Source organism: Acomys minous (assembly GCF_964271855.1).
Source record: "Acomys minous genome assembly, chromosome: 15".
Lineage (NCBI taxonomy): Eukaryota > Metazoa > Chordata > Mammalia > Rodentia > Muridae > Acomys > Acomys minous.
The window spans coordinates 58,619,370-58,641,744 of NC_140497.1; the positions used below are offsets into that span (position 1 = coordinate 58,619,370).

Consider the following 22,375-nt stretch of genomic DNA (forward strand, 5'->3'; position numbering starts at 1 on the left):
CTCGTCCCTTTCGTTCAGAAACAGTCGTTCTGTAATAAGAGCTAAATAAAGTTAATGCTCTACAACTAACGTCTTGTTTCTTGATGGTCAGTTTGTATGGAAAGCACCTGCAAGGGTACCTCCTTGTCTGAAAGTCGTGCTTTAAAAAAAAATTAATTAAGAGAGACAGAGATGGAATACACTATGGTCCATAAAGAAAACCCTGAATTGTCTCCTGTATTAAGGTGAAGTTTTTCTTTTTTTTTTTTTTTAAGAGACTCTATTCCACGTCATATCCTGTAGGCTTGTATTTCTGTGTCCCCAAATTTAATGCATCCCGTACTTCCTTTTTGTAAGGGGATATGTTTGATGTCTGGTTTTAAATTTTAAGTCATAATCCCCCTTGTCTGTTGACCAGATTTGAAGTAGTTCTTGCCTAGAACATAAGTTTTTGGCATCAGTTGTTCTAGATTATATTAAAGTGCACTTTGGAGTCTAGGCAGCCTTTTAGTGTTGTAACTTCGATAAACTTTAAAACTATTTCTTTCTTTAATGGAAAGATTTAGCATCAGTAAAACTCTTAAAATGTAAAATGTGTCGGGTTTCTCTTACCAAGATGTGTAAATCCTCGTTGCCCCTTAAATTAAGCTTATGTTAATAGTAGGATCTTTTTTTTTTTCTAAATAGAAATATCTTGTTATAAAGTGATCTAACTTTGACTATGCTTGTAGGCCCATGGGACGTGCATGTGCACAGTGATTTGACAAAGGATCTAGGTTAGTGCTTGTCATGTACCTTTCAGATTTTTAAACTACATGTTGCTTAAACTTGGTCTCTTTATTTACTTTATTTTATTTTATTTGGTAGATGAAAATGAAGTTGAAAGGCCAGAAGAAGAAAATGCCAGGTGAGTGAACTCACCTGTTGATGTTTTATGCAGGTTGTGATATTTGCAAGTTGTCAGTTGTTCATTATAATCCTTGGCTTAATTGCATTTGGCCCTAAGGTTGGAGGCCTCTTTCTCTTTCAGGACTAATTCTGTCTTGGTTTCTAGTAGCTTTTAGCACAGTTTTTGGAGTTAGGTGTTTGCCAACTTTTCACAGTTGAATAACCTTTTACTCTTAACTGAGCTTAGTAGTTGGGTTTTTGTCTTTGTTTTGTTGTTTTGCTTTTCGAGACATGGTTTCTCTGTGTAGCTCTGGCTGCCCCTGCAACTTGTTTTGTCGGCCACGCTGGCCTTGGACTCAGAGATCCACCTGCCTCTGCCTCCCAAGTGCTCGGATCAAAGGCCTGCACAACTATGGCTGCCTGAATGTAGTTGTTAAGTCACTGAGAAAAAAGAATTTACCGTAAGATTTTAAATAAACTGAAAATTGCTGCTTTCATAATTTTCTGGTGTTTTTATAGTATCGTTTACTTTAGGTACTTTTGTTTTTGTTTTCTCCCTTTTTTGAGACAGGCCCTTACTGTGTGGCCTGAAACTCCCTTTGTAGATCAGGCTGGTCTTGAACTCACAGACTTTTGCCTGACTGCTTCCTAGAGTGCTGGAATAAAAGGCTTGGCTGTAATTCAGTGCTTTGTATTTAAATACATAATGAAAATGATTTTTGGAAGGAAACTATGTTTACTACTATACCTTGAACACAATTTTTTAAAGTTGATTTTCTTATTATACGAAACAGTATTTTATAGAGTGTGTTCAGGGGACTAAACATTTTCTCAAAATTTCACTACAACTCATACATATATACACCCATGGCTAAGTTGGCTTTACTTTATCAGTTGACTGTCTGAAACAATGAGTGGAGGAGTGGTTTACACAGCGCTGAGGCTGGAGAAGTGGCTCAGTTGGGGAGATGGATGCAGCCTACACATGTGGGTATGAGTCAATACAGCCTAGAAGAGACTTAGGAGGCTCTGGCACTCAGCTCCATCTTCTCTGTACTGGTGAAGGCCAGGTTCAGTGAGAGACTCTCAGGAAAGCCAGAGATGCAGAGGGAGGGGGAAGATGCCCGATGCCTGCGGCCTGCACACGTATCTCGCACACAGCATTTAAAGATGGGTTAGATGTTCCAAGTGGAGGGATTAATACTTCCTACCCAGCATGATGGCTGTAACCCAAAAGCTGAAACAGCTACAGTGCAGATACGGAGAGACTGGACTGTCGATGCACTGCTGGTGCTAGTGTCAAGTGGTGCCTCCTCTTGGAAGGATATTCTGGCAGCTTCCTCAAATGGTTAAGCATAGAGTTACCATTAATTAAGCAGCCCTACTCACTTTAAATTAAAAAAGTGAACCATACAAGAACTTGAACATCAGTGTTCTTGATATTAATCATAGCTAGTCATTAACATGGAAATAACCCACCTGTCCACCAACATGAATGAATAGACTCAGTGCAGCGCACCCTCAGGGAAATAGTTCACAGTGGAGTTTTGACTGCTGCAATATGAGTGAAGACAGTGAGCATGTGTTACAGGAAAGAAGCAGCTACAAAAGACATACATGATTCAGTATATAAAGTTTCCAAAGAGATCGGAAGATCAGTATTGTGGGGTAGGAGTAAATGGGGGTGACTGGTGATATACACAGGGTTTCTCTTGGGAATCTGTACACGTTCTAGGGTTTCTAGTGATGGTTACACTGTGAACAAAACATCCCTTTAAGTATAGTCTTTAAATGGATGGGTATGACTTATTCTTAATTGTGTTTCTAAAATGAATATTGGCAGTAGAAGTCTATTACAAGTAGATTCTTTTGCATAAAATAAAAGGAGCTAAAACCAGAATGTCAGAAGCATGGAAATAAGGAAAGTAGAAATAGCTTGAAATTAGCACCGTGTTCTTGCAAATATGCCCCCTCTTTTTCTCTGCTCATTTCTGTATTATCTGAAATTTAATCACGTATGTTTGGGGTTGATGTATTTATCTCACTTCCTTAAGAAGTTGGTAGAACTATGTAGTTTAAAAACTTAATAAATTTTTTTTTTTTTTGTTTTTCGAGACAGAGTCTCTCTGTGTAGCCTTGGCTTTCCTGGACTCACTTTGTAGAACTTATTAAAATTTTTTGCACATCCATTTCATTAAGTGATCAAGTTTCTTACAGGGTAAAGAGTTTTACTCAAATACACATCTTTATGAGCTAATCCTTATCCGAACTTTATTACTTAACTATAATTCTAAGTTCACTTTGTGGGAGTTTTTTGTTGTTGTTTGTTTTGACTTTTATGTGTAGTGTTAGCATTTTGCCTGCATGTATGTTCATGTATCATGTTCATGTGTGGTGCTGTGGAGAGTGGAAGGCATTGGGTCCCCTGGGACTACCCTTCAGATGGTCCTGAGCTGCCCTGGGGATGCTGGGACTCATCCTAGGTCCTGGAGAGGAGCAACACAAGCTCTGAACCCCTTAGCCTCAAAGTTCACTTTCTCACTGAATGTTCTTGAATTCTCTGGGACACAGCATCGTAATTCATTAGAGTTCATCCACTTCTGCCTTCTGCTATTGCTGCCTGGGTTTGTTGTGCATTGCATTTGAAGATCTATGTGTGTCTCATCCCATGGGAGAGCATTCGCCTTTAAAGCTTTACTTTTTTAAGAAAAAGCTTATAATTTTATTATTCTTATATTTTAATGGTGATGAGGAGTTAAAAGTTCTAAAGGATAATGTCTAGTGGGAAAAGGCATTCAGCAAAGCTAGGTAGGATACAGCTTGGGGTACTGTTGTGTTACCCTGCCTGGGTGCCTGCGGTTGTGACTGTGGTGACTGGCTGCTTGCTGAAGCCGCTGTCTGTAAGCGTTGCGTTGTGCTGATTTGGGTGTTGTCAAACTTTATTTATCCAGGCTTTAACTGAATATAGTATACTGTCCTGTGAAATGAAAAGCACCCTGGGGCCCAGTCCATTGCTTGCAGGCATGCATATACCAACAAGCAAGCAAAACTTGTTTCTGGCTCTCTGGAAGTCTATTTAAACAAACTATAAGTTAAGACAAAGAATAGTAAGTACATTTATCTTAAGTCCTGTGTTAAGACAGGAAAAATAAAGTTTGCTTTCTTTCTTTCTTTCTTTCTTTTTTTTTTTTTTTTTTTTTTTTGTTTAATTTGCGTTAGTTGAGTATGGTATTCTCAGTTGTCATTAATGAGTATTGAAGACGTGATGTTTAGGAGAGATGAGGATGGCTCTACTAGAAAGAGCATCGAACTTGTCAAAAACCAAGTGTTTTACTTTGAAACGATACTAAAATTTTTCAGAGACTAGGGCCAAACCAATTCATTGTTTTGTACTGTTTTGTTTTGTTTTTATCTGTAAAATAGCTAAGGCCTAATGTCAAGAAACTATTACTATAGTTATGGAACTATTATTTTTGGTTAATTAATGACTTGAATTTCATGGCAGTATGAATGTTTTATTATTAACTGACACAATTTTTGAGAGAAAATGACAAGTCAAATTCGCGGACAGCAGATACTTAGTAAAGTTTCAGGGGTAAAAGTGGTATAGTGTGCAGTGTATCAGCAGAAAAAACCTGAATTGCGATCCCAGCACTTGGGAGGCAGAGGCAGGCCGATTTCTGTGAGTTCCAGATCATTCTGGTCTACAGAGTCCAAGGCAGCCAGGGCTACACAGAGAAACCCTGTCTTGAAAAATAAAAAAAGAAAAAGAAAAGAAAGAACTTGTTGGGCAAGCTGGGTAGTGGCAGCCCACACTTACAATCTTAAATCCCCGGGAAGCAGAGGCAGGTGGATCTCTGAGCTCCAGGCCTGCCTGGTGTACAGAGCAAGTTTCAGGACAGCCAGGGCCATTACACAGAGAAACCCTGTTTCGAAAAAGAATGGAAAAAAATAGTTGGGCAGAGAGTGGTGGGGCATGCTTTTAATCCTAGCATTTAGAGGCAGAAGCAAGCAGATCTCTGAGTTTGAGGCTATCTTGGTCTACATAATGAATTCAAAGACAGGCCTGTGTGGACTGACTGTCTCAAAAAACCCAAGTAGCCCACCCTTATTTCCATCTGACTATTTGTTTCATGCACTCGAACAGGAAAGCAGACACATTTACTAGTCTTGTTTTTATCATCCAGTAGAGGTAATGACTCCAGAAAATCTTATCAGAGGGTCTGGCGGTGGCGCATGCCTTTAATCCCAGCACTCGGGAGGCAGAGGCAGGTGGATCTCTGTGAGTTCCAGGCCAGCCTGGTCCACAAAGTGAGTCTAGGACAGTCAAGGGTACACAGAGAAATCCTGTCTCAAAGAAAGAAAGAAAGAAAGAAAGAAAGAAAGAAAGAAAATCTTCTCAGAGAGAGCTTGAAACTGTAGTGTTTTCTGTGTACTTGAAGCGGCTGCATCTGACTTGTCTGCTTGCCTCTTTTTTTGCAGTGCTAATCCTCCATCTGGAATTGAAGAGGAAGCTGCTGAAAATGGCGTGTCAAAACCGGTAACGTACATGTCAGGCTTTAAAATCCACTTAGCTGTGGTTTAAAATCTTTGTTAAGAGTGTCACAATTTATTTACAAATAAAACCAACATTTAACATAACCTTCAGCATCCTGTATAACTAGACCGTTTTTTTATGCCGCGTCAAAAGAGTGTATAGGACTTAGGAGAAGAAAGAGTGGGCAGAAACTTCAGGGGGACATGCAGCATCTGCAAAGGCTTGCAATTTATTGTCTTCAAAGAACTGAATAGTTGTAGCGAACTGCCTGTCATAAGGGAGCTTGGTTTCTAAAGCCAACACTGAGTCCACAACCTAAAGCTGGCTGTTAGAGCTTCTTAGGAATGCTAAGTGTGATGCTCCCTGGCTCTGTAACTATTAAAATGGTACCTGTGGTGTCCTCTGAGAATTGTGCATTTTAATCCTTAACAGAGAAAGAAATGGGTTTTTTTTTCATATTGAACTTATAATCAAAAAAGCATTTTGCCTAGATGATAAGATTATCTACCACCATGGAGCTAAAATATAGTAGCTTTTTAGGTCCATACTGTAAGCAGATCCATTTCAGTTTGAAAAGATACAAGGTGCTTTTTAAATCGTTTGCATGTAGTCTCTTCATATCACACTTGATGACCACGTTAAATGAATCTGACGCAGTGTAGTACCTAAGATAAAATTATTTAAAAAGTCGAACCTGAGAAATTCTTATGAGCAAAGCATTTGTGAGATTCAGTGTCAATATTAAAAGCTCCCACATAGTTAATAGAGCATTGGAAATGAAGCATGCACTGTCCATGAACGATGGCAAGAAAAGTTCCATTCCTTATTCATCAGGTTATTAAGTATTGTGGATACCATTGGGGTGACAATTTTATAAGCTTCTAATTTGTACTCAGTCAATTTTAAAAAAATACAGAGTAATTTTTATTAATATTTAATGCTGAATTGGATCTAATGCATTTTGTAATTATTTATGTCGGTGTAGAAAGTGACTGAGACTGAAGATGATAGCGATAGTGACAGTGATGATGATGAAGATGATGTTCATGTCACCATAGGAGACATTAAAACTGGAGCACCACAGTATGGGTGAGTTGTTTTGTCTTACTCGGCAGGGGCATGTGTGCCGTGGTTTGTGTGTAGAGGCCGTAGGCTGCCTTATGAAGAGTCACTCAGCCGTGGGCTTGGCTTCAGGTGTTTCCCTGAGGTGACACTGTGTGAGTGCACACCTGAAGACTGCGTGGATTGTCAGTGGGTGATTCTATTGCTTAACACATTTTCCATATTAGCAGGAAATGAAAGAACGCCTTGAAAGTTTCAAGAGGGGGTCACTTTGCACCTGCAGTTAATTGCCTACGTGGACGCAGCATATCTGTTTGCTGTGTTGAAACCATTTTGCCAGAGAATGGGCTAGTAAGAGTTCTTTGCTTAGAATTGGAACACTGAGATTGTAATTTGCATCCTTACATTTTATTACGCAAACCTTAATTACGTCTTTAATTTTTATATCCAATATGAAATAACATATCTCTTCTTGGCTGCTATAACTTATTTATTTTGAGTTCATTACCTGTCAGGCCTTCCAGGCCACTGTGCTGGCAGCAAGACTTATGTCCCGTGAACTGGACCAAGTAAATGGACCATTGCCAGCTCACTGAACACACAGGGAGTGATATGGAAGGATTGGAAGAGAACATTAAAATATGGATTGTGGTTTTGTTACGGTTGTAGAATTAATAGTGTTCTGGAGTTTTTAATTAGATGTATAAAATGACTACTAAGATTTTTTCCTTGTCTTTGGGAGGTTGATTGTTTTGATAATGATTATCGTTTTGAATGGGATAAAGTGGAATTTCAGTGTTGTCCCAGATGACTAAAAATGTGGAACTTTTGAATATGTTTATTGGTTATACGAGAACTGTTCATTCGTTGTTCATTAGCTCATTTATGGGTTAGGGTGTATGGGGTTTTGGTATTTGCTTTGCTTTTAGAGTTCTTTCTTTTTCTTTTTCTTTTTCCAGACAGTTTTTCTCTGTAATAGCCCTGACTATTCTGAAACTCATTTGGTAAACCAGGCTGGCCTTGAACTCACAGTGATCCACCTGCCTCTGCCTCCTGGGTGCTGGGATGTAATGTGTGCGCCACTGCGCTCTATTCTTGAGTTCTTTCTATATTCTATATATTAATTCTGTCATACGTGTTGTAGGCTGTCTTCACTCAGTTGTTTGCTTTGCTATTTGAAAGAGTGAATTTCACATAATTCCATTTGTCAGGTCTTGGTTTTACTTTCTAAACTGTTGGACTATTTTCAGATAGAACTTGCCTCTTGGGTGGTTTTCCTTAGCATAGCAGTTTCGGTCTCTAACCAGTTTGAGTAGACGTGTTCATGGTGAGATACAAGGAGTTTGTTTCATTCTTCTGCAGGTGGATGTCTGTTGTAGTGTTGATGTTTTGTTGAAGCTCAGTGGTTGTATGAGATTATTCCTGATTCCTCTGTTCACTGATACAATGTCTGTGTTTTGCTGGTGCCATATACCGGCTCTGTAGTATGTTTAGTCAGGCATAGTGGTGTTTCTGGTGTTGTTTTCTTACTTGGGGTTGCTTTGGCTATGGGGGTCCTTCGTGCTTCCATACGAATTTTAGGATTTTTTTTCTTTCTTTTTTGTTTTTCGAGACAGAGTTTCGGATTTTTCTGTCTTGTGACGAATATCACTGATATTTTTATAGGATTGTATCAAATCAAATCTGCAGAATGTTTTTGCTAATATTAGCATTTTTACTATAAAATTTTCATTGTAGAGGTATTTCACTTCTTAGGTTTCCATTTTTCTATTGTGTGTTGGGTTTTTTGTTTTGGTTTGGTTTTTGGTTTTTCCAGACAGGGTTTCTTTCTCTGTGTGGCCTTGGCTGTCCTGAACTTGCTTTGTAGACCAGGCTGGCCTGGAACTCACATGGTCTTCCTGCTTCTGCCTCCCAAGTGCTGGGATTAAAGGCGTGCACCACCATGCCCGGCTTTCTATTGCTATTTGAGTGGAACTGGTTTCCTGATTTCTTTCTCCTCTTGATCTTAGCCAAAAGGCCGAGAAGCGATCCTGATTTCTTTCTCACTGTGTTCCTTATTAGTAAATAGGTGTGATAACTGATGTTTTAAAATATTAATATTAATAAATTTTGTTGTTTGACAGTTTCGTATATTTATAATTAGCACATTCTGGCTATAGGTTTCCTGGTAGAGTCGATAGGGTCTTCTACAACTAGAATTGCTATTTGCTAATAGAGATAATTTGATTTCATCCTTTCGTCCATTTTTTTTTCCCCTTCTAAAACTTGAAGCCCTGTAGAAAGCTGAGTGGAAACTGTGGACATGCTTGTCTCATTCCTGACTTTAGTTGGGACCGTCATCCCATAAGTCTTGGTGGTGTGTTTGAATGTCATGCCACTTTGCCATGTCAAGAGACTTTCCTTCCGTTTCTGATTTCTTCAGGATTTTTATTGAAGGGATGTTGGACTGTATCAATGATAGAAATTACAAATATAGTGTTGTTGTGGTAGTGGTGACTATTGAACTCAGACCCTTCCTTGCACATGCTCGGCACAGCCCACAGAAGACACCACTGAGCAGGCCGAAGCAGGAGTCCTCCGCATAGGTCTAGTTAGGTGACATTTTAAGGGAAAAGCGGGAAAGTAAATAGCATGCGCATCATGTGGAGCATAAATCTCTGAAGGTCTTTTGAGTCTAATCTGAAAGCTTACCAATCTTTCTGTTCACTACAAATCATTCTTACCTGGCCCTCTGTTTCCTTCTCTCCCTCCAAACAATGTCCACAGCTATTTCAGTTAGCGCTAATACTTGAGTTTGACTTTCTACTCATTAAAAAACGGTACTATGCCAGGCGTGGTGGTGCGCGCCTTTAGTCCCGCACCCTGGAGGCAGAGAAAGGCAGGCAAGTCTCCGAGGACAAAAACCAAACTGAGACAAAATAAAACATTGTCCTGGAAAACCAGGCCAACCCTGAACACAACCTTGAAATTTCTGAGTACTGGAATTTTTTTGTTTTGTTTTTGTTTTTCAGAAACACGATTTCTCTGTGTAGCCCTGGCTGGCCTGGACTTGCTTTGTAGACCAGTCTGAGCTTGAACTCACAGAGATCCGCCTGTCTCTGCTTCCCTGAGTGCTGGGATTACAGGCATGTGCCACTATGCTCAGTTTGAGTGCAGGGCAGTAAACTCATTTTAAAGAAAATTATACAAAGTCCTTAGTGGTCTAAGTGACTTGGCCAGAGTTGCACAATTAATTGTATTTGAACATAGGTTTGTGTAACCACAGTTATTTTTATTGTATATGTATATATGCATTTTTGTAGTCACAGCCCAGACAAAGATGTGGGATATTGCAGATGTCCTGGAAGATGTTTCTTTTTCCCTTTGGTTATTAACTTCCTGTTAACATGGTTTTTCTTAATCTCCAGATTCATTCTTTCACATTACTTCTAATTATGAATTTGATTGGCAATATATGAGAAACAGTCAAGTGGTCGATGGGATTTGGCAGCGGGCAGGAAGCTTTTCCTGCTGCAGGATTGCTAGATGTTAAGGAACTAGCAGGTGACACCATAGTGTTGGAGTGAGGTAGTAGCTGGGAGACTTTTGAGATGCAAAATGTCAGGTATTTAAAGGAAAATTAGTTCTTTAGGCTTAGCACTTGTTCAGTTCCCAGCGCCCACATGGTAGCTCACAACACTCAAGGGATCCAGTGCCCTCCTCTGACCTCTTTGGACACCACTCACACTTTGGATGTACACACATGAAGGCAAAACAGTCATACACATAAAATAGTCTTTTAAAATTTAAGAATTTTTTAATCCTGTAGTAACTAAATAAACTTTAAAAATTAGTGTTAAATTTGTGAGTGCCGATTCATTCCCTTCCTATGTGTGCTTATAACATGTGGGGTATCTTCCTATTCTGTTACTGTATGTTTTTGAGGTTAATTTTTATTCTGTTTTTAGGAGTTATGGAACAGCACCAGTAAATCTTAATATCAAGGCAGGGGGAAGAGTTTATGGAAATACAGGTAATATTTATTTGCAGCTTAATCGCTGTGAAAATAGGGCATCATAATATCTTAACTAGGTCCTGAGTAGATTGCATTAGCTCTTCTCATGAGCAGTGCTTGAAAATCTATTACGCACATAAGGGGACTCCTCTGTGAAAAACATATCACTTGGACAGCAAACATTTGGCCTATTCGGGCCGTGCTGCTTTACTTATTTTAAAACATTTTAAGAGAAACTTTACTTTGCCCACAAATTATATAAAACAGCAGTTGAACACATGGGCATTAGCAGCTCTGCTGAGTAGTGATCGTTGGCTTTGTCTTTGAGTAGCCCAGGGCAGTCCTTGACCTAGCTGCGTCCTCAGAGCTGCCTGGTCCTCCTGACTTCATCTCCCACGTGCATAGATGACAGACATGCGCTGCCATGCTGACCACAGTGTCTGAATCCCTAACCTTTCCATCCCTGTCATCTCAAAAGGTTCATCACAGAGTTTGACTTATCTAGTTTTAATGGTCAGGATGGATGGTAAAGGTCATTTATGTTTTCTCTTTTTGTCTTCTAGCTTCTTGCTAATGTGGCTTCTTTGCCATTTTGCTTTTCTGTAAAATAGGAACCAAAGTCAAAGGAGTAGACCTCGATGCGCCAGGCAGCATTAATGGAGTTCCACTCTTAGAAGTAGATTTGGATTCTTTTGAAGATAAACCATGGCGGAAACCTGGTAAGATTATTTTGGATGATGTTAATCTCAAAACAGATTTTTCGTGTAAAATGATCAGAAAATTATCTTTGAGCAGCAACATAAAGTTCTGTCTTTTACAGTGCCCTTTTTTTTATTGTCCTAAGCAAATGAGTACTGTGGACTTGAATTATTAAATCTCATTAGTCCTTGGCATTAACATAAATGCAGACTCACATTTTTTATAATAATGCCATTTCTAAAGGAAATCATTTTAATTAAAATGTTTTCTAGTATTTGCTTCATTGTGGGAACTTTGAGAACTAGTGAAAATTCAAGAGGTTTTATGACCAGTGTCATAGAAATACATGTTACTGTTTTTCTTGGCATGTATTAACAGGTCTCGTGACATTTCTATACATGTGTTTAATGACTTTCAATCATGTCCATCCCTCTGTCGTCGGTGGCCCTCGCCCGAGCCCACAAATGCCCTTCCCTTCACAGCTTCTTCCTCTTCTGCTGCCATGTCTTCTGAACTTACTTACATTTTACACCACACTATATGGTAGTGTGATGCTGCCAGAGAGTTAAAATATTTACATCCTAAAAGTATATTTCGTCTTTAGGTGCTGATCTTTCTGATTATTTTAATTATGGCTTTAATGAAGATACTTGGAAAGCTTACTGTGAAAAACAAAAGAGGATACGAATGGGGCTTGAAGTTATACCAGTTACTTCAACAACAAATAAAATAACGGTAATTAGTAAATCTTCCAGAGTAACCCTGCCTCTTCTGCTGTTCCACTTTGACTCCCCAAATATGGCACTTTCCCCCTAAAAAGGTGATTGCCTGCTGTATGACAGTAACTGTGTTGTTCCCGTGACCATGTTTGTTTATTCCTTCCCTTCCCCGTCAGTTCCATGTTAATGGTTACCGTATGTTTTAGTTCAAATCAGACTAGCCACAGCTAGTTTGTCTTTATGTGGCCTGTCAATTAAATATTGTGTGGTATCTTAATGGGGAATATGTTATTTAACTTAGGCCGAAGACTGTACTATGGAAGTTACACCAGGTGCAGAGATCCAAGATGGCAGATTCAATCTTTTTAAGGTGAATTTTAGTAAATTATCCTTGGTTGTTCTCATTTTTTTGTTCTGAGTCTGCTCCCATCCCATTGGTGAAGGGAGAAAATTAAAGTGGAAATAGCTGCCTTTTTTTCCAAACCTTTGGCTTCCTGGTGACTCACTCATTCACTGACTGTTGTTTACTCTCCCTTTGCCTGTCACACTAAGAAACTTCAAGTAAAGTTGTTGTCTGCTGTGTGCTGTGATTAAGGAGGGCACACGCTTGTGGGCTGCAGAGGTCATGGCCACAGGTTCAGCACTTACTGTACACCTTGCTCTCATCCTTAGCAGCAGAATTGGAAAGTTTTCATTTTCTCAGTTCTTAAAAAAAGGAAGGACAATAATTGCCACTGATATTGAAACATTAGTATATTAGCTCATAATGAAAGTGTTTTCAAGAGTTTAAGGTTTTCTCTGGCAACCTCTAAAGACTTGAGCAGAGCCACCGAGCTTTAAAATTAATACTTGAAAGGAATAGTGACGTGAAGATTGATAGGACCGTCCTGGACATCAGGTCAGACTTCTGGTTTCTCGGGTGGGTCCAAAGGAAAACATTGTCATTGCTGCTTTTCCCAAAGTTTGCCTGAGTAGCCTTCCTCCCATAGTCTCAGTTCTTTCCTCCAGTGGCACTGGGTTCCGCTTGGGTTATGTCCCTCAGGGACCTTTTGTGGTCTAGATATGGACCTCTGTGTCCCTTTGGGGACACCAACACACTGCCTTATGCAATGCATGTGCTATATCCTCAGATCTAGCTGTTGTCTGGACACAGTTCTATATAAAGACTTTAATTTTAACTAAAATCCTACTATAGGTAAGTATTTGGTTCTTGTTCTGTTAATATTTTCTAAATACTTGGTGAAATTTACTCTATTTTAAATGGCCAACCTTTTAGATGTCTGCTTAGGCATTGAGTATTTTATAATGGATGACGAGAACAAATATATAGACCAGTTTAATAACGAGCTGGTTAATTTCGTTGGTTTTGTTTTGTCTTGTCTTGGAAACAGTGAAATAAGAAACTACTAGGGGCTGGCTTCTCTTGAAAGTTGTAGATACATCTGTACAGTCTGTCTATTGAATATTTATTGAATTCCTTTTAATTTTTTGAGAGGAAGTCTTTGAGTTTTCCCATTTCTGGTTGATTCATTCTGAATGATTTTATGGTTGTCGTCCAGTGATTTTCATGCCTTGATCACATGCTTAAATTCTAGTTAGTTTACTGCAAATGCTGATTTGAAGATGATTAATTTTAGTGACTTAATTAAGCAAACACTCCCTTCCCCCAGTCACACTGTAGTCTGTAGGAAGTGGTGAGAATGAGGCCATGTGAAAAGACCTGAAGTCATCCTGCAAACACTTATGTGAGCAGTAGGTAGCAATTAGAAAGTTCTTGGGCAGTGGAAACTGTGCAGATTTGGTTTTTAGAAAAGAAATGATAGCTAAGTGGACTAAGGTCAAAAGTCAGCTGGGGAGTTGATCTAATAGGTAGTGTAAGAGTGAAATGCACAGGACTGCACACAGTGCTGCCTGGGCCGAGGAATAGGCAGCTAGCAGTCACAGGTTAAGTTCTTTTCCTGTCTACGACAAAGACAGTCAGAGTCAAGCGAGAAGCAGCCCAGCAGCCTTTTAAAGGCGCTTACCCCTTACCTTTGGTAAGCTTTGGTAACAAGTCTAGTGAGTGGTAGAAAACAACTTCTAGATGCTTCTATCATCAACGGTTATCAACATTTTGATCTCCAGGAACTAAGAGCCTTTTATGTACCTGCATGTGAAGAGGTTTTAATGGTTTTCTGTTTCCTTTTGTGTTCAGAAGGAGTCTAGCTGTGTAACACAGGATGGCCTGGAACACGCTCTGGCTTCCAGTTCATAAACCTTGTGCTCTGCCTCAAATGCGCTGTGCCACTATGTCTGTCTGTAAAGTAAGAGATGAAACTTTAGATATAAAAGCCTCTCAATTGGGTACAAAAGTTTGGTATTTATATAATTTGGGTGAAGGGTAGGAGAAAGTGACCGTTAGGAAAAAAGTCAACCACAGCCTCTCTCCTTTCCTTTTTGTTATTTTTCTTTGGTTTTATGATTGGTTTTGTTTTCTGTTGAGACAGGGTTTCCCTAAGTAGCTCAAGCTGGCCTCACACTCTGTCTTCCTGCTTCAGCCTCCGAAATGGCCACAGGATAGATGCGTGTCACCGTGTGTAGCTGTTGACATTTCCCTAAAATAGTTTGCTAAGCATATGTCACACAGCATGAACTGTATGTGTATGTATGAACTGGGTCACCAGTGTTGGGAACTTGGCTTGCTTCCTTTTAGTTTGCAAACACAAGGGTTTCAGGTCAGAGACTTTCTTGTATTATTTTCTTCTTTTTTTCTGCTTTTTTCTCTTTTCTGTCTCTCGTTGATGCTTGCTGCACCTCTTAGACTGTGATGTCTGTCTTTGCTCTAATTTTCTATCTTGTGTTTCTAGGAGGTTCCTTTTAACAGTTGAATTCTACATAGATTTTTATTTCTGCCATTGAGTTTCTCATTTCTAAGAAAACTTTCACTACTTAATACCCTACTCTGCCGTTAGTGTCTCCTCCATCTTTCAGAAGATTTAATAATGGACATTTATTTTTTAGTTGTTGCTGTTTTCTTTGTCTATACAGTCTCTTTTCTTTCAGCTTCTGAGTTGGTTTTATTCTCAAATGTTCTTTGAATGTTTTTTCTTTTCAGTCACTTTGTGAGAGTGGGCTTGCAAACTGCTGGAAGGTCTCTATGTGAATAGTGAACTTATTAACTGTAGGCTTTCCATAGGATTACGATTGGTTTATATGCTGTTATCTTTAAGCTGTTTGTCTATATATTTTTTTCTTTTTTTCCCTTGTGGGAATCTGATTTTCAGAAACATTCTAGTATGTCAGAGCCTTGCCCAGCCGCTTCAGACAGTCCTGGATGCTCGGACTGTCAGCTCCTCTCAGTTCTGCCCTGAGAGTCAATGTGGTTTTGCTCTCTCTTCACTGATGTAGGGTTCAGCTTGGTTAGTCTGCTCAGTTAACTGTCTTTATCTGCTTTCAAAGTGTCAGTTTTTGCGTTATCTCCAATTTTTAGTTCTTGTGGATTGAGACGTGCAATTATTCACTTTTTGGCCTTCACATTATTATTATTATTATTATTATTATTATTATTATTATTATTATTATTATTATTATTATTTTCACTTATTATCTACTTATTGACTTTCTACTTTTCCTTTTTTCACCCTTGTATTATTTGGAGATTGGTAATCCATATTTTTGTTAATTATGATTTTAAATACCAATTTATGTTTTTTAAGTATTGCTTATAATGTTAAACTTCAGAACTTTTGGTATAGTGATAGCATAATTTGGATAAATATTTACATTTATAATGTGTGTGATATCAGAATGTACATGCACACATGTGGGAGGTAAGCAAATACTGTGCATGAGTTGGTTCTCTCTCCATCCTGTGGCACTGGAGCAGTGAACTATGTAAGGCTTCTGGTCACAAGGCTTGGCAGCAGGAGCCTTCAGCCTCTGAGATGTCCTGCTGGCCCTTAGCTTCCCTAGGTATAAAGTGCAGTTAACTTTTGTTTGGGTGTGGAGGTTGATGTTACCTTGCTTTTAGTAAATCAAGCACATACACAGCTATTTCTTAAAGCGCTAGGTAATGGTAGCCTCATGCTGTGGTCAGGAAGATTTCGAGTGTAACCCTGAGGGCAGCATCTGATGAGGCACATGGGTAGTTACAATTCAAGGTGACAAGGCGGGTTGATAGGACAGTGAGGATTTTCAGGATTGCTTGATAAGCAAGTTTTACAGAAAGTAATTATAAAACTTAGGAAACAGACAGTTTTTACACGTTTAATATCTATTCTGTCTTTTCACCTCCTTTCCTGTTGTAGAGGTGCACACACAAACATGAATTACATGAATATAGTTTACTCCCTTCCATTTTAAAAATCACTTTCTCTCTCCCACTTTCTTCTTCAGCCTTCTCCCATTTTTCTTTCCGGCTTTAAGTTGACTATACCAATGTGTCAGGTTGGCTGGGGAGAGAAAATGGACATAATAGACGTGGACTGTTACCTGCTGTAAGGGAAAGCTAGGCATTCAGCAAATAATAATGCCAATAATTACATGTTTGTACACCCATGGTATTTGAATGACTGAAGAAGTGACATTAAAGCAGAGTCTCAAAAGCAATTAAATTAAAAAATAGTTAATGTTTAGTCCACATTCTGATTTCCAGACACTTAGGATACAGGTTTTTATCTGTAGTGTCTTCAAAGGTCTTGCTATAGTGACAAGAGGCAGGTGGTATCATACAACAAAATACTCGCATAATGATGGTAATGAGAAATTTTAAGAAAAAATAGAAAATCACTGGAGAGACTGGGAATGATGAATGAAGTCTATACTACTCCAAGGATAATTTGAACGACATATTAACCATTATGGCCACTGAAATACATGCTAAGATTCCTTGTAATACCTGAAGGTGGTACTAAACCCTATGTACTCTGTTTTCTTCTCCACATGCAGACATATGCTAAAGATTAACTTTCAGATTAGCCACAGTTAGTGATTAACAGTTGTTATTGTTATCATTAATACAGAGCAATGCACTAATAACAGTTATGTGAGTATGTTCAAACTAATTATTGTACTGTAGGTCATAGCAACCTTAGCATAAGATGACTTTTTTTTTTTTTTTTTGACAAGGTTTCTCTGTGTGGCCTTGGCTGTCCTGAACTTGTTTTGTAGAACAGGCTGGCCTTGAACTCACAGAGATACGCCTCCCTCTGCCTAAGTGCTGGGATTAAAGATGTACACCACTGTACCTGGCTAAGATAACTTTACTTTTGATGCTTAGAGGAATACTTGATGGCTTCTCTTTGCCGTTTTGCTGTTTTTGTGCTTGAGGAGCATGTTTAAGTAAAGTAAGGGTAGTTGAACGTCAGCACTTTGCTGCCCTCACCGTCCTTGTAGTGTCCCAACAGCTGAGTGATTAGTAGGATGCTGAAGAACACAAGTGACTGCACAGCAAAGGGAAGGTTCCTGTCGTGAGTTGGGGTTGGAAAGGTGCAGGATTTCCTTACACTATTCAGGCTGCATGGCTTAACTTACAAACTGTCGGTTTTGGGAATTTCTCACTTTACTTATTTTAGTCTGGTTTTGATCCGTAATTGACACTACAGAAAGCTGTAGCATAGGTTGATGTTGAGAAAGCCACTGTACTTGAATTAGAAGGATCTGTAAGAAGATCTAGAGAAAGGATATTCTAAACAAGAAGAATAGTTGCATCAGAAACGCTGACAAAAGAGGAGCTTATAAGAGGGGGGAAAGGAAAGACGATCATATATGGGTGTGTAAAGAGCAGAAAGAACAAGTTCAGAAGTATACAGTGCCCGTACCACATAGGCCGTGTGAAGAACTTGACTTAATCTCATTGGCTTGGGAGGCAATTAGGGAACCTTGAGCAAAGGAGGCATGAGTTGGCGTGTTTATGTAAGAAGACTGCCAAGGCTCTGTATAGAGGGTGGGGTCTAAAGAGGGAAGAGCGAAAGTGAGGGGTACCTATCACAGTAGCTGCCGTGCACTGCTGGGTTTGACTTGGGGTGTGCCATCCTCTCGGCTGATGGGTTCTGGTAATAGTATAGTATAAAGGTAAAGTTGACATCCTGTATGTTAGCACAAGTTAATTCCTGTAATGCTTTGCTCTCTTTAAGAAGTTTAGTAGGTGACAGTGCCACTTTATTAATATGAAGATATGGAAAAACTCAGATTAAGGGAAATGAGTAGTTTAGTTTAGGCCATGATAACTTTGAGGTATCAATTTGATGTGCCAAGAAATTAAATATAAATTGCTGCTATTCATAGGGATGATTGAGACTTACAAGGTTAACTGTATTCCCGATCCTTTAGGCCGAGTAATGTGTTTCTGTTTTGTTTCATCTGCATTTCTCCCTTTTAAAGACAGTCTCTCTCTCTCTCTCTCTCTCTCTCTCTCTCTCTCTCTCCTTCCCTCTCCCCCCCCCCTCTGTTTGTGTGTGTGTGTTTGTGTGTGTGTTTCGCTGTGTGTCAACACACATGCTGTGGTGCATTTGTGAGTGGCAGAGGACAGCTTTCAGAAATTGGGTCTTTCCTTTCATGTGGGTCCCTGGAACTAAAACTCCATTTGTGAGGTCTGGAAATAGGCATACACTCTGAACCACCTCACCAGCCCTTATCCCATTGTTTTGTGCTCACTCTTTGTATTGTTCTCTCTGAGACTTGGAGTTTTGCTCTTTTGGTAGTCTGAGCTTTTGGTACAGAGTAGAAAGTTAATAGGTATTTGATAAATGAACTGTTTACTTCCCTATCACCACATCCTTGGCATCTTATCTGACAGATGTGTATCACATCTATTTCAACCTTTAATTTTTGCCTTCTCAGTGATGCTCCTCATATTCCAATAGGATCTGTACATTTTAAATGAATTTGCTTTTAGTAAGTAGTGGAACGCATTTTCAGATACATTCAGTGTTAAGGCATAATTATAGGTAGGTGCCAATCAGGGGTAAAACCAGTCACTCACTAGTTAATAGAGATCTAACTTTTTAAGTTAATACCTGGCTTTATTTCTATTAATAATGTATTTGATAACAATTTTAAATATTGACTTATATTAGTTCCCCTTTCCATTATTTTGTCCAACCCCTCCCACGCATCCTCCTTGCTCTCTGATTCATGGTGTCTTTTTAAAAGTATTGTTAGATATATAAATATGTCCCTAAATTTAACCCATTTAGTCTATATTATGTTACTTATGTTTGTGATTTCAGGGCTGATAACCAATTAGGGGGCTCTTCTCTGGGGAAGACCCTTTCTCCCACTCTCAGCGTTTCCCAGTTGCCATAATTCTTAGGCTAAGGCTGAAGCTCCTTGAGCTTTAACCCCGTCCATGTTAGCATGCCCATTGGTGCAGTCATTGTTTCGGCAGACATGATGAGCCTGACATTTCTAGGAGGCACAGTCTCACTACAAACTTCCTGTTTTTCTGGCTCTTTCTCCTGCTCTCTTTCCTTCAATGATCCTCAAGCCTTAGGCGCAAAAATTGTGTTGTAGACAATGGGACTGGGTACCATGTGACCTTTTGCTTGCTGTATTTGATCTGTGTAGCTTTTACAATGGTCGTCTTCTGCTGCAAAGAGAAGTTCCTTTGATAAGGGGTGAAAACTATGTTTATCTATGGGCATAAGAATAAATATTTAAAATGTAGTTAGGAATTAGGCTGGGTTAATAAAGTGAAGGGTTCTCCTTCAACGCCCATGACTCTATTAGCCCTGGGCGCTTGGCTTTTCTTTCCAGTACCAAGCATTGTTTCCCTCTTGTTGAGCAGGCTTTAACTCCAAATAGACAGCTCTTGGTTACAACCAAGGTTTGCATGCCATGTTGCACCCTCCCGGTTATCATGCCGTGCAGATAGTGTTTCATGAGCATCATAGTTGGCTAGGACTATTGTTTGCTTCCCTCCCTTGGAAGCTTGAATGATGCCCTCTGCTACCATGAAAGTTAGTCCTCAGGGAAGGGACTTTCAGGTCAGAGATCTGATTCTTAGTAACTTAAGTGCATAAAGATGTTTTTGTTTGCCTGATACTGATGAATTGGCAGATAGATGATTTCTAAAATCAAATTGATTGAAATGAAGTTTGTCAATCATTATCTGACAATTCTCTTGCTTCATGAGAAAGGACAATGACGCTAAGTTTAGATGGAGCACAATAATAGAGTTTAAATAGGGCCTAAAATACTAGGCATGATACTATTTTAAGCATGGAACAACTTTAATAACTTGATTTTTTAAGGTGGGAAGTGAGTAGAACAGCACTAAAAAATGAGCACACTCCAGCCGTGAGAACAGGCTACACCTGAGTAATAAATCCCTGGTAACAGCAGGTGTGATCAGCTAGTAATAGGAAGCCTTCGAAATTACAACGTAAATCTCCAGTGGCTTCTGAGTTTACCCAAAGAGGGAGGGTTGTAAGGAGACAGATGGCTGGTCTCGTGTGCCTAGGTGGGATGGCATGGTACACATGCACTTACTGGTGGTAAGCTAAGGATGTGTTTTCAATTTAAAATTCTTCTCATACAATATATTTTGACGCATAATTTCCCCTCCCAGATCCTTCTATCCACCCAACTATGTATTGTTTCTTCCTCTCCACCATCTTTAAAAAAAAAAAAATCAAAACAAAAACCTATAAGACAAAAATGCCAAAACAAAACAAAAAAATGTACAAGAAGGAATGTAGGCTGTTTTGTATTGGTTGCTTCCTGGGCACGGGGCCTGGCCTATCATATAGTTGGTACACCCAGTGACAGACACTCGGTTGGAGAGCGTTTTCCTTTTCACCACAGATATCAACTGCAAATAGCTTCTTGGTTAGAACGTTATGTCCGCTTTCCCTTCTCCATGCTGGTATTTGTCTGGTTTGAATCCTTGCTGGTCTTACGCATGCTCTTACAGTCTCTGAGTTCTTATGTGCATCAGTCCTGCTGTGTCTGGATGACGCTCTCTCCTTGGAATCGTTCATGACCTCTGGTTCTTAGCGTCTTCTGGCTTCTTCTGCATAGGTTCCTGATGATTGAGGGGAGGGCTTTGATAAAGACATCCTGCTTAAGACTGAGCCTCTCTGCACGTTATTCAGTCCTGGGTCTTGGTGTTAATGACCATGTACTGTAGTGAGCTGCTCTGATGAGGGTTGAGTGTTACTCTGAACTGTGAGTATAGATGCAGTGTGGCATTAGGAGGAGTTTTATTGCTGTGTTCTTTGAGCAGCGTAAGAGTGGTAGGTTTCGCCCTGAAGCCCGTGACCTAGTTAAGTCCCCAGTGCTTGGTCCCTTTAATGGTGTCAGATATAGGTTCCATCCCGTGGAATAGGCCTTAAATCTAATTTTAAAAGGGGCTGATGGCTCCTATGACATTTGTGCCACTGTTTTACCAGTATATCTTGCAGGCTGGTGGCTTTTGGATGTAATAGGGCCTGTAGCTGGGTACTGTTGAGGGTTTCTTTCTCCTCTGGTAGTGGCAGAGTACCTTCCAGAACTGTAGATATCAGTCAGTAGGTATGCAGTGTTTAGTTGGACACCAGTTCGATTTCCGGGAGTGGGTTCTTTCTATTGCTGTTACAGCAAATCACCGTCTGAGGCTGACCAGAATGGCTAGTGAAGCTAGTTAGTACAGACGGGGAAGTCTTCAAGGCTTTTCTCGAAATCAGACACAGAGAGTTATAACCAAGTATATCCTAGATTCATTTGCTTGCTCATGAACAGTTTATGAGTCTCTAAGAGTTACAGTTTATTGAGGCTTTTAAGGGATAAACTGAGCATTCTACTAAATGGAACATTTTGATTCTTAAATCCATCTTTGATGCCTTCCACCTAATGCTAATTTCAGATAAGTCCCTTTTAGTAAATACCCAGGCATGGTGCATTCTTCATTTCACTTGAGATCAGACGTCACAGACTTAAGGTGCCTGGTGCTTGAGCGTTCTGTTGAATTAAGCAGGTAGTGACCCAGCTTTCTCTTTGAAGGTACAGCAAGGGCGAACTGGAAATTCAGAGAAAGAAGCAGCACTTCCATCTACAAAAGCTGAGTTCACCTCTCCGCCATCGTTGTTTAAGACCGGCCTGCCACCAAGCAGGTGAGTTGGACAGTCATGTCCCAGCCTCGGGGTCTTGGTGCTGCGTCTGTGCTGTGTGAAGGCTCCTGTGTTGTAGCAACACACACTGGAACACTACTCACTCTACTTTTAGTTTGAACACACTATAAAAGCTCTGTGGGGTGCGTATTCCACACTAAGCAGGACACCTGAGCATGCAAGGGATTAAGCGTGGTGTATGTTAGAGTGGTCGCCCACACAGCTGTGTGCACGGGTCGCGCTGCTCACTGTGGAGAGTGTTCTTACACTGATTTGTTGGACTTTATCTGTGGACTTAAAGGTATTTTTGTAAAAGAAGTGATAGAAATTTCATCCATAAAATTCCCATGACTTTCTTTGCTTTCACATAATACCCAATTTTGTGTTTATAAAATACTAGATAGGAGTAGTAATTATGCAACAGCAACAA

At 39.7% G+C, this 22,375-nt stretch overlaps 1 protein-coding gene across 8 annotated transcripts in view; it reads left to right on the plus strand.

Annotated features, from left to right (window-relative positions):
• Positions 1-22,375, plus strand: part of FIP1L1 (factor interacting with PAPOLA and CPSF1) — a 62,426-nt gene that overhangs the window by 626 nt on the left and 39,425 nt on the right. For 4 of the 8 annotated variants that reach the window (XM_084759718.1, XM_084759719.1, XM_084759722.1 and 1 more), the window contains exons 2-10: positions 711-755; positions 847-886; positions 5,350-5,407; positions 6,390-6,493; positions 10,414-10,478; positions 11,072-11,179; positions 11,764-11,894; positions 12,180-12,248; positions 21,839-21,948. In XM_084759718.1, the coding sequence (XP_084615844.1) occupies positions 711-755; positions 847-886; positions 5,350-5,407; positions 6,390-6,493; positions 10,414-10,478; positions 11,072-11,179; positions 11,764-11,894; positions 12,180-12,248; positions 21,839-21,948 (730 nt within the window). The remainder of the gene's footprint in view (positions 1-710; positions 756-846; positions 887-5,349; positions 5,408-6,389; positions 6,494-10,413; positions 10,479-11,071; positions 11,180-11,763; positions 11,895-12,179; positions 12,249-21,838; positions 21,949-22,375) is intronic. The other 4 variants (XM_084759720.1, XM_084759721.1, XM_084759724.1 and 1 more) reach the window with 1 other exon arrangement.